At 40.2% G+C, this 12,744-nt stretch overlaps 1 protein-coding gene across 1 annotated transcript in view; it reads right to left on the reverse strand.

The window, feature by feature from the left end:
- Nucleotides 1-12,744, reverse strand: part of camsap1b (calmodulin regulated spectrin-associated protein 1b) — a 31,418-nt gene that overhangs the window by 12,684 nt on the left and 5,990 nt on the right. Inside the window, exons 3-6 of the mRNA XM_005743124.1 lie at nucleotides 8,276-8,538; nucleotides 2,315-2,476; nucleotides 1,054-1,134; nucleotides 158-217 (exon numbers count right to left, since the gene is read on the reverse strand). Of these exons, the coding sequence (XP_005743181.1) occupies nucleotides 158-217; nucleotides 1,054-1,134; nucleotides 2,315-2,476; nucleotides 8,276-8,538 (566 nt within the window). The remainder of the gene's footprint in view (nucleotides 1-157; nucleotides 218-1,053; nucleotides 1,135-2,314; nucleotides 2,477-8,275; nucleotides 8,539-12,744) is intronic.

Here is a 12,744-nt window from a genome sequence, read left to right on the forward strand (position 1 = left end):
AATGAACTTTAATCTCGCTCATGGAGGGTATTCCACAAAACTATGCTGGGGCAGTTGTTGTCACAAGTCACGGGTGAAACTAACAACCAAACAAGAAGCTGTACTACAGGACAAGTTCTACGTTAGTGAGTCTCCTGACTAGGAGGGATCACTGTACCGCTTCGGAGAGTTCCTCTGGCCCCAGCATGCAGTGGGCCAGCTCGTGCATGACATCAGGCTGATACACAGAGCAGAGATACTGTCAGGAGATTGTGGGCATATAGGAAAACAGTGCGTGAGAGCGGAAGAGAGAAACTGGAGGGAGAATGACAAAGCAGATCAGTGAGAGAATGTGGCCAGTAATGGGTCTGCAAAGCAAAGGAGAGGTGTAGGCATGGATTTTTCTCGTATTCTCACTAGGCAAGCAAATACCACACACATCTGCGCACAGAGAATCCACATGGCCTACTTGAGCTTGAAATGAGATAGCACACACTGCATAGCTTAGAGGAAAAAAAAGTTTGGACACAAAGGTTAGAATAACCTTACACCTTAGTGACATATTTGCCACAAGGGGGAAAAAAAGAAACAAACTAGCTGTCAGCCTTCTCCCCCCTGCTGACACGCTGGCTACATGTAGCACGTAATGAGCTTGAATGAGCCATGGAGGAGTGTGCGCACACATCAACACAGAACTATGCGTGCAAAGGGCAGAGGGGGAAGAAAATGGGGTTATGGGGCCTGGCATCCAACTTACAGGGACTAGCTTCCAATACCATTTGGAGGGAGACTATCCAGTTTGCAGGGATAAGAGAAGGGGGAAGGAGGGACAGATGAGGAACAGGAGCAGAAAGATTAACACGTCAGAGGTCAGAGACAAAAGGATTGGATCTGCTTCCAGTTTAAACAGATAAGAGTAGAGGAAGGTCAGAACAACATCAAAACGCCATTAGGGAGAAACATTCATGTGAGCGCTAAGGATGCTGTTGCTGTTTTGAAACAAGTGATTGCTTGACACACCTGGATAAGACATGGAGATTTCTAATAAAGGAACCTATTTTTGAGTGGCTTTACCTTTTGATGGCTAGGGGACTCCAGTGGGTGGTGCTTGACTTTGTGCTCCCTTTCTGCAATCTCCCTCATCTTCATGTTTACCTGCAGAAGAAAAAAAAAGAATAACAAAACAATTATTAGTATGTTTGCATGGAGTCAATAAACCACACTACTGAATGGTAATAGAGGGCTAGGAACCGGTTAGCAACTATCTGGCGACCACTGAATGCAAATGGAAACTGCATATTAAGCTACTGTTTGGAAAATTGTTCCCGCGAGTTGCTGGCTGACAGTGGATGAAATCATTGACAAAGAGGATGTAGCAACAAAAACCTCCTTGTGGATATTTTGATTGCAAATAGATTTCTATGCTTGCCTGTAGTTTGCTTGAATGACATCTGTAGTGAAATTTGAAAAAGTGTGATGCAAGGCAGAAACAAAACATTCACTTTCAAAATAAAAGCTGCACCCCAGCCTATAACCAAAACATTTCACTTTCAAAGCAACTTGTTTCAGTTTCAGGTATGCGGTGCACTTTTCACAAATTCACAACAGCTTGGTAAGTAATCCGTACAAATGATAGATAACCACGGCAATATGCTAGGGACAAAACATTTGCAAAGAGGTTGCCATATACTTTTTTGCGATAAGTTTCATGCTAATAGTGGCCAGTAACCTTAGAGAAGAGCTTTCTGGATATAGCAGTTAGTTAGTGAGGCATTTGGAGCAAAATTAAACAACTGCCTAGTGAGAAATTGCTAATCAGGTCAGAATTTTCTTGACGCAAACTTGACAATGTTAGAACAAATTGCTTTTCTGAAATTTAATCCAAAAAAAATGTAAACCATTTAAATATTGCGCTAGTAGACTAAAGAACATATTCTTAGTCTCATGAATAAAGAGATTTATATCACAGTTAATATCAGAATAATTAGATTAAAATTTCCAAGATGATAAAAACAAAATGTGCATTCTGGCAGATTAATGTGGAAAAAATATTTTAGGACTATATCCCCCATCTCCCATAGACTGACAATGTTCTTTCAAAAGACAACTACAACATGAACTTGAGTCTGTGCGTGTAACAGACCTAGACTCCTGTCTATTGGACTATATCCAATCATCAATGACATAAGTGGACCACTTTATTCAGAGCCCCAGGAATAAAGCCAGCTGGATTTTAGAGGATAAAAAGCCTAAACAAGATTTGTTGTGAAAAAGTTTAATAATAATGATGATAATATCCTGCTGTGCGTCTTATCTGGGTCATGAGTGTCTATACCTTGTTGATCCAGAAAACCATAGCATCCTCCAGGTCAAAGGGCAGCTCCTTAGAGGCACTGAAGGTAGAGAAGCGCTTGACAGAGGCCACCACTTTCTCTATGCTGATCATCTCCACTGTGTAAGCCATCATCAGGGCATCGATCATGGGCATGTGAGCACTCTGAGTGAAAGTCAAGAGCAGAGCACATGGCAGTTCAATCCTGCTGTATTTTTTTTCAGATTCCAATGCAAACAGGCAGAAATTTTAAAGTTCCCAAAACATAAAACATTACAAAGTGTTAGGTAGATGATTATACGGAACCTAAGCACCTATAGCAGGGTTCTTTTAACATACACTTTTCTAAATTAGCACAATCATCACCGATGCAGCAGAACAAGAGGTATTTTTTTTGGTAATCATTTACAGTTTTCAAAGACACTAAAAGCCACAAAACACTCAGTATTTCACTTCTATAAAATATGCAACTGCTTGGAAAGAGGAAAAAAAACTAAATGTTGCAGCCATTAAACTTTTTAATTTTAATGTTCCTCGTCTCATAACACCATATGTTAAATTATCATAAAAACTACATATTAATGCTGGGTGTCATCATTCATTGGCTAATTTCGTCGCACCATCCCACAGACACAGGAAAATCTGGATTGGATTGTTTGGGGGGGGTTTTTTGTTTTTTTTGGTAGGGATTTTCTCATTTCAAACGGAGATGAGAAACAGCCCGAGACGCTTCTCGTCTTCCACCCGTCTCCTTTTTGTGTGTTAGTCTTTCTTCGTATCAACTTTGATGTCAAAACAGTTTTATTTATTTATTTTTCTTACTTGAGTCACAGCGAGTGTCTGAGAGGAAACGATATTCAGAACTTCCACTGTTTCCGCTGGAGCGTTGCTGCTTTTTTGTTCGCTTTTTTAACTGTCATCACTTTGGTGGGAACACCTTAGAAAGCCGTCCCTTTTCTGGGATCCTCTTTAGACACAACTGATTCTGTTTCTTCACTTGGACTTTCTCCTTCTTTATTGCCATAGCGCTCCAGGGTTCTCTCACGTCACATAGTTTATCACACTTCAAACATTTCTTTTGGAGCCTTAACAGAGCTTTTCTATATATGCTTTAGTAATCCACAACTCATCTTCCATCCATTCATGCAGCACCTATATTGTTTTAAAAGTTAGTAATGACTAAGCGTCCTACTATTTAACAACCACTAACATCTGTGAATACACAGAATAGACTTATTAAATAATGTTGCTATCCGTGGCTTCAGTGGTACGGCCAGGAGGTTCTTAAACAAGTGTGAAGCTTTAAATAACCACAATGGCTTAATCAAAGCTGAAGTCTCTCAGTCGGCACAGTAGGTGTCCAATGTTAAACCCGCTCTTCAACTCCTAATGCAATCAAGAGGCCCAGCAGGGGCATCCCATCACCCAGCGAGCCGACAGCTGATGCCTAAAAGTCAAAATATTGATCCTCGATGGTCAAAGTGCTAATTAGATCCAATCAAATACTAGGGAATCTTAAATTCCCTTTGGCTAGTGAATCTTTATTTTGTAAAAGTCCACTACTAAGTATTGTTACTTATGTAAAACATCACAGGCAGCACCTGAAACTATAACAAAACTATTACAAAACACATATATAACAACACACACAAGTTTCAAGCAGTGCTTTGTGCAACACACTGCTAGCTTAATCCAATTGGTGATGGAAGTGCACAGAGATTAGGCTTGTTAACATAACAAATGAGAGCTATTCAGAGCTTTCTCCACTGAATGACCTACATGAACACAAACAACACTAAAATACATTTCCAAACAAACTAACATGGTATTGTCTGAGACATGGAAAAGTTAAGAAAACAAAGTAGGAATGACTATTGTACATACGGGAATCTAAAAACTGCTTAGCTCTGGTAGCTCTTGGTCTCAAAATCAGACTAAAACGTTTTCATGAAAGAAGCCAACTAAAGGGTAGGGCTGACCTAAATACCATTTTGGGGGCTTTTAGGGTTTGTTGAGAATTATTTGCAAACAACTGAATCTTTGAACACTGAGAGAATCATAGAGCGAGGTCTGGGGACGGAGGCAACCACTGTACCTACAACAGTTTTAGGAGCCCTTTTAGTTTTTTTGTGGTTCAAATGCTTCCTTGGACACCAATGAACATAACATAACATAACATAATAGGCCGAGGGGTAAAAAACGTAAACATTTGTCGATGGAGTGAGACTTTTGCTCTAATTTGCCAAATCAGGCAGCTCTCTTGGCTGAACCACACTTATTACTTACAACAGCGTAAAGGGTAAGAAAGACAGCCCTTTCATTTTTGCTCTGCATGTGGGGCAGGAAAACCCTGACTAAATTCTCCAAAATTTAAAATGGCTCAAAGTCTTAGCAGGATATAATACTACAAGAGCAGAGAGGAACCCCCCCCCCCAAAAAAAGAAGCCAATATTATTCTTTACCCTAACTACACTATAAATAAAGCCCATTGATTCTGAACAACAACATACTTAATTCAATTTAAAACATCCAATGTGGTCTGCAGAAAACAACAAAACATATTTAAACTTGACATTAAATAACATCAAAATAGCATATTTAGGATACATGAAAGTGTAAGATGTTCAATCTTTTGTTCTCCTATAACACCACGGCTTTCAACAATGCAGCATGTAGCCCCATGTGGAGCAGGGGCTGCTGGTGCCCCAAGCTCTGTGTGTACACACTGACCATGTGTGCGCACACACTATAGTATAAATTGGTCTACAACAAAGGGTAGCTTCACAGGATTTTTCAAGCCCCAGCTGTTTCCCAAAAAAGAGACAGGCAAGGTGCAGAGGAAGTGTCTGTAGGTGTAGGATCCCCTTCATTTAAACAGACACGCAAAGTAGGAAAACACAGGTTGCTATGGAAACACCTTGTCAAGTCAGCAATATGGCAGTGGGGGTTTCAACAGTCTGTCACAGATAAGTGGTGTCCTGTTCAGGATTTTCTGACATCCTCACTTGGCTTTGTGTCTGGCCGCTTACATACCGGCCTGCCTGGATTATTGTATCAGACTGCTGGGAGGAAAAGCAGACGTACATCACTTAGGAGCCAGCCTGCAGAGGAAAGGCCTGCTCTACACCACTGCTGGTTTCCATGGTAACAAAGGGGTAGGAAGTAGGGAGATGTCTAAGAGCAAATGAGGCTGTTGGTGTTCATCCTATCCTGTGTGAAGTGCTCTTAGTTAAAGTGTGATACATCGTATTTCATCACCAAGGGTTCTGCATTCATTCACACGGATCTGCCATGGTGACTCAAGCTGTGCAGATGTGGAATAAATGCAGAGGGCATTTAACCTCATTATGAGGTGATCTGTGAAAATCTTACAAGGATTACACTTGCCTCAAGACAACTAAATGGGTCAACAGGGCAAGTACCCAGTCACCAACATCTTTACCATTTTGCTAAGTAGAAAGCTTGAGAAAGGGAGGACAGCTAGGCTGGATAAGCATTTAAACTGAGCGTTTAAGGAGCTTTTCCAACAGATGGATGAAAATGAAGGTGAGAAAAATACCAGACACAATAAATTCATTTCAACAAGGTATTAACACAAGAGCAAACCTCTTAATACTAATGCCCCCCCACTCTGAGGGAGCACAGAGATCAGTTTATTTAGCAGGATTTCTATTTTTTAATGATCCAGCGGAGAGTCATTTTAAAAGTATGTTGCTTTTGCATATGATTGCAGCAGTGATTGGAAAACTGACCAATGCAAAAAATGAATAAAAAATAAAAAAATCATAGTGCATCTCTCTTACTCCTTAGTTGCTCACGTCAACTTGAGCTATCACACATTATGTTTGATTTATGTACATTTAATTAAAGTTTACTTGTTAAAATATGTGTCAAAGGGATGTACTACAAATCAAATTCACCATAGCCAGGCTTTTTTGTGTTAGCTGGATCACCAAAACCTAAAACTGCTTTCCTAGATAACGAGTATCGCAGTAGAGGTCATTGACTTTACCTGTTAACCCAGGCTTTCTAATTTAGGATTTGTGTATGGAGTAAGAGTCAAATGACCTCTCAGCAAACAAATACATTACAAATTTTACAGCATGCTTCATTCAGAGGTATTAGAAAGGCCTACCTCAAAAGTTTGCATGTAAGGAATGCATTTCTTCCTCAGAGAATATATAAAGTGTTTAGAGGCCACTAAAAAAGCAGCGCATTAAAAATACGTTAATCAAAGCTGATTTTTAACCTCGACACTGAACATACACAAGGCCACAAATTTACTGAATATGAGATAACTGCATCAGTTAGTGTTGGTTATTGACAAAGATTACCTAATGTCAATTTCTGTTTCGAAGACCAGAATTATCTCTAACTTCTATATTTCCAGGTATACTTTAGAATGATTCAAATAAAATTAAAAAACAAAACAATGTAACCAGTGCAAATTATTCATTTATACCGATGGTGGAATTTCATATTTGAAAATGTTTAAACTGGTGCTGCTTCACTCTGCTTTTATCAACACAAGTTGTAGCCATATTATTTAAATAAACATATTTATATGTATTGTCAGTTAAGAAGTGAATGGGGACCTTTGTGTTAAACTAGTGGCCAATTCAATGACCAAAGAGTTGCAGGATTACACTGTGCAGGAGTGCCAATTAAACTGTGATTAAAATTGCAGTGTCTGACACTGTTGCACTGGTGCGGGATTTGGCCAAATTATTAATTTGATTATGCCCAACTCTGCTTTTGGATAATTCTAAAATAACCAACTTCTTTCAGATTTAGTAACCAAAATATCTACAGTGTTATCAATAACAACCAGTAGAAAAGAGTAAGCTCATCAGTAATAATAATTACTGACAACTAACCTCTGCCTCCTGTTGTATTTACATAAAAAACACACGGTGGTTTATCTGATACTGTGGTATCATCTTTTAACATCACAATGATGTTTATCTTTTAACTTGTGTAAAAAGAGCAAACTGTTAGTAAAGATATGAGTAACCTGTAAGTAGTGGAAAAAGACTCATTACAAAAGCATATATAGTATGAAATAAGTGTTTGTGTTAATTAAATTAACTGAAGAGTTTAGCCACAACAACACCTTTGCACAATGAAGGGGGGGGGGAGGGAAAAAAAAAAATCACACCCACACCTTTCACGGTAACCCCATACACACCTTGCATGCAAGCAGTCAAATGTCACTTATCCATTTGAATAGATATGATGCAGGAAATATTCAAATATTCTGGACACTGTACTAAAGCAAAGCATGCTTAAAACTCTTTACAAAGTGGATAATGTAAAGAATCTGCAAATGTTTTTGGTTTTATGTGCACTGACAGATGTTTTTAGGTTTGCTGGTATCGCTGGATAATAATAAACGGACTACTAACTTTCACTGACTTCACTGAAGAAAGATAATGCATCTGAAGCAGGAAGAGCTCATCCCCTGATAGACAATCTGTGCTGCTGAGATACACTTTGTAATTGCTATTACAGTTTCACGGCCTATATGAGACTGCATGTGTCAGCTGATCAATAAAAGCATTAACATACCAGTATTATAGTACGTTTTAATTTCAAACCCAAGCAGCAGCTACATGTGAAAATAACAAATCAGCTCCCAAACTTATTTTTCCACAAATTCATTCATCACTAACCTGCTAGCCCCTGCCCTTCCGATTTCATGTTTCCTTACTGGCTTTCAGGAGAGAAGATAGTTTACTTTAGGCTTTGGAGATCTACCACAAGGTGGAGGGCCAATCTAACAAGAACATGCAGCAGGGTGAGGCCTTCCTTATGTACTGCTACACCAGTTTACCATGTGTCAAAGCAGAACAAGTACTACTAACTGTCCATCGACTGGACAGGAGACTCACTAGACAGGCAGGTGACAATATTAGGTGTTATTGCCACAAAATACTGCAAAATTTGAGAGGATTTTGGACTCACCATTTTGATCGGCATACAGGCCAGGTCCCCCTCTGTAACGGGTGTGTCATCACTCTCCACCACATAAATGCCCTTCCTGGACAGAGCTTGGATGACAGACATGTGGGACTGAAGAGACGCTGCCTGCTCAGTTTTGAGGATGAGGGCACACACACGGCAGTAAAGCTCACAGGACAGCAGCAGACGAATGACAGGTGGCTTGATGTGTTCCTGGTCATACTGGTCTGTATAGAACGGGTCCCTTAAGTCCTCTGGAATATGGTCTGCAATGGAGAGAGTGTTTGAGGGGGAAGTCAGTGCCCAAAATACAGGAAACATCCTGAAGCAGTATGTGAGGTTAACACTAGATCAAACTATACATGGACTGAAGACATACAAAAGCTGGTTAAGATAACATACAAAATACTACATGAAAAAGCAGCCACAGCTCTGACTGCCTCATCTACAGGCTACAATAATGTGACAAAGCCCAGTGCTTTCCATGTAATATTTGTACTATACCACTATTAGTTTACTTGTAGCAAACATGAACTTTTGTAATTGCAAATTACAAAGCATTTCCTCAGGAGCGTATCAGGGAAACAGATCCTTGATAAGCCAAGACCTCAGTGAGACTCCTCAGGTGACACTGTGGACTTTGCCAGCATTAATTCAACAGTGCTGCAGCACAAAAGCCCCCCCCCCCCGAAACCCACAAAAAAACCCAGTTGACCTACAGAGACAATTCTGTTGCTTTGAATATGAAGTCATTCTCAAAAACAGAAACCACAGCCATATATGGGCATGAGACAAAGCGGCTCTCTCGAGGCATGCACAAACTACATTTTTACTGTAAGGTAAACCAGACACAGGAATAAAATGGGTGTAAAGGCATGTGCAAACCTGTCCAAATTCAAAACAGAACCGGGACATGATTGAAATGACCCTGTTCTGTAAAATCTGTTCTTAACGCTGTCTGAGCCCCAGTAATACGGCATGAGCTGTGTGTGTGTGTGTGTGTGTGTTGTGTTCTTAGCCTCTGCACTGACTGACAGGATAAAGGGAGCCACTCGTCAGCAATCTCCTATTCACAAAAACTGGATGGTGGATAGCTTCTAGCAACTGGTTTAGTGGATGATGAAGTACCAAGCGCAAAAGATGAACTGTAAAAGCAGGCAGGGTACATATGTACAGAGCCTTTGAGAAGAATGTAAATTCAATAAAATTTTAAGGAAAGAATAATTCCTTAATAAACAATCGACACAATAGACTTATCATGTATAAAGCTGTAAGTTTAGAAAACATCAGATGCAGGCTTTCTTTTCCAATTTCTTTTCCAAAGGTCAAGAATAAGAGAATTTTTGCGGAGATAACCAATATAAATGACTAATTTATTACTATATTGACTGTAAAAAATGTGTGCCTGAATACTGATTACAAAAAAAAAAAAAAAAAAAAAAACAAACCACAGACTTGAGGAAATTTTAATTACCGTAATTGTCGGGCTATAAGCCGCTACTTTTTGCACAAGCTTTGAACCCTGCAGCTTTTAGTCAGGTGCGGCTTTTCTATGGATTGTCCATGATTTTTGTCATATCGTAAGACGATTTGTTTTGTTTGTTCCGCTGTTGTACGGCACTACGTTGCCTGGCGGAAGGGCATGTGATCAGACACACAGTATCGGGGTTCAAGAGTGGTATGTTGGTCACATGTCCATCCGCCAGGCAACATAGTGCTGTACAAGTAGCGCGAAAAACAAACTTCAAATTAACGCTACGTGTTCAGCGGGAGTCGTGGATGACGAGCGGCGATAAACTTGCGAAAAGCAAGTTATGCTCAACTCCACCGGTGGAATCTGACAGCGTGGAAAAGTGTGAAAACATCCATGATCACCAACGGATTTCGAAGGGCTGGACTGCTGCATGATGGAGAGGAGGACACCGCCACGGCCCTTCTGAGGGTGTTCGACTCTGACACTGACAACGAGGATTTCTTTGGTTTTGTAAGCGACAACAAAGGAAAGAAGCTGAGAGTGGATGACGAAGCCATCCTGAGCCTGTTCGTATCCGACACTGGAGGAGAGGACTTTGGTGGTTTTAGTGCGCAGGAAGAACAGAAAGATGGTGGTGAATGACTGACTTTTCTTCTTGTTAAAGCCGTGTCACTGCACCTGAGCCTAAAAGGTAGTCCGAATCTATTTTTCTGGTGTGCTATAGGTTACTGTTATGTACTACATTTGTTACTCATTTATGAAGCACAGTACATGTTTCGTACTTGTAATTACCACTACTTGTACATATACCTAAAAAGTTATGCAAATATGTACCCATAACTTGTTTTTCAAAATATTAATAAAAGGGGTGTGTCTCCAAACAGCCATCTCTTTCCTGACAATTCCCTTTGTGCATATTCTCTTACATATGATAAGTCAACATTGAAACACCTGCGGCTTTTAGTCAGGTGCGGCTAATGTATGTACAAAACAGAATTTTCCCCTGATTTTAGCTTGTGCGGCTAATATTCAGGTGCGCTTTGTAGTCCGGGAAATACGGTATAATGAGGACTTGATTATTTTACTTAACATCACAGGTTGGGGGTTCCTAAATTGCATCAAAATGCAAAACATTTCTTTTCTACTCTCCTCTCTTGTGATGTTAAATTTGTTTCTGCCCCTCCATGAGCACACACCCTGACTTCACACAACCTCTCACCGTCTTGTCATTTGGTGATGAAACTTATGAAGTAATTAGGAGCTTTTGTTCTCATGCATCAAATCTGATAATGTAGAAATATGACCAAAAACTTGTATCACAGGGAAGTGGGAAATGCAGCTTTAAAACCTATTTTGAACTTTTTGTCCAAAACCTAGCAAAAATCATTTTGTCTCTAGGTTGTAGTCATCTATTTGATTCATACAACTATAACAATGAGTAAGAAGGTGGTATAAGTTCATCAGGGCTATGATATAGTGATATAAGGCAATTGAAAGAAAAAACAACAATAGCTGCTGTATTTGTCCACTAATATAGTAGTTTACATATCTGGTATCCTGCCCAGAACATGATGAACATTTGTTGTTGTGTAAAAATAAACTGCAAAAAAGTATTAAATTTAAAATCGCAGATTTAATATATTTGCCATCCCGCCCTTATTTCAGTAGCTGCTCAGATCATATCGATCCTGTAATCGGTATTCTGCATGCATCACTGAAACACAGGCCAACATGCTGCCAACCCCCATAAGAAATGAAGACGTCATTGCACAACAATAATCTATTACACCAAACACCCAGCAGTTTTGATCATTCCTAAAGAGCAGTGTTTGAGTATATAAACAAACAGTAACATTGGAGTAACTGTGTGTGAAAACAAAAGGGTCTGGTCAGGGCGAGTCTTCACGTTTGAATACATTCAACAGACACTGATGTCATGTGGCAGCTGCCCCCCTGTGTTCCTATTACCCAGAGCCAGGCTGACAAATTTACTAACTGGGATGGGGTGGAGCTGGAGAACCTGGCCTGGCAACAAGACCCAGCAAAGTCAGCCAACCAGGACCAGGACTATACCATGGTCAGCACAAGCAAACATGGGCAAGAACCAGTACTGTGCATGCAGCCATCACAAGTTCTAACCCTTGCTGGTGTTGTGTCTGGCTGTCTGACACGCATGTTGCCAGCAGCTGTGGCAAACATAGAGGGTAGTAAGGACAGGAGACCATATTGACAAATACAACCTTGTGCAAGGAGGAGGGGAACCAGACAGGTGAAAACAAACTAGATGAAAACTAGATGACCCCAACATCCAAAGATTGTTATACTCTTTACAATGAAATTACATCACAGCTCTTTAGGCTGTTTCTCTCCGTCAGCCAGTGAACAAGCCAAGCAAACAAGAGTACACTGTAGCAAAGACCAGATGAGCCATAGGGTGAAAATAAAATGGCCCTAATTTATTGAGTCCCCATGGGAAAAGGCAATTGTGACTGCAGCTGAGAGTTCCCTCCTTCTGGGCCACCAAAGCACTGGGCTGCTTTACACTTTCCATTGTAACAGAAAAGGATCTCCAACCAAGTTTGTGTGTGGTGCATCATTTTTGTCCTTAGGAAGTGGCTTTTAAGCACCATCTTTCAATCTGCATCGTTAGCCAAGGCCTATGATGACAGACAGTGAAATGACAGAGCAGACTCCTACAAGCCTTGATATGAACTCAGACAAAAGTATGAGCCTTAGTAATGAACCTTAAACAAAGAGGGCTTTAGAGCAAAATGCTGGCCTTAAAAAACAGGCAATGGAGACAATAGTTTTCCATCCATAACCCAGATTACCTTTGAATCCAATCTTGCTGTCATTTGTTTAGAATGAATGCACCACTGGCATTAGGAAATCTGAGTAATGACCACAAATATAAAGAGACCACAAAATACAAAGGAAAGCTTGTAATAAGCCTCTGAAATAATGGTCAGAGACTAAACTGAGCCAGCACACACACACA

This window comes from Pundamilia nyererei, unplaced genomic scaffold (genome assembly GCF_000239375.1).
Source record: "Pundamilia nyererei isolate P.nyererei 1_Seehausen unplaced genomic scaffold, PunNye1.0 scaffold00127, whole genome shotgun sequence".
NCBI classification, from domain to species: domain Eukaryota; kingdom Metazoa; phylum Chordata; class Actinopteri; order Cichliformes; family Cichlidae; genus Pundamilia; species Pundamilia nyererei.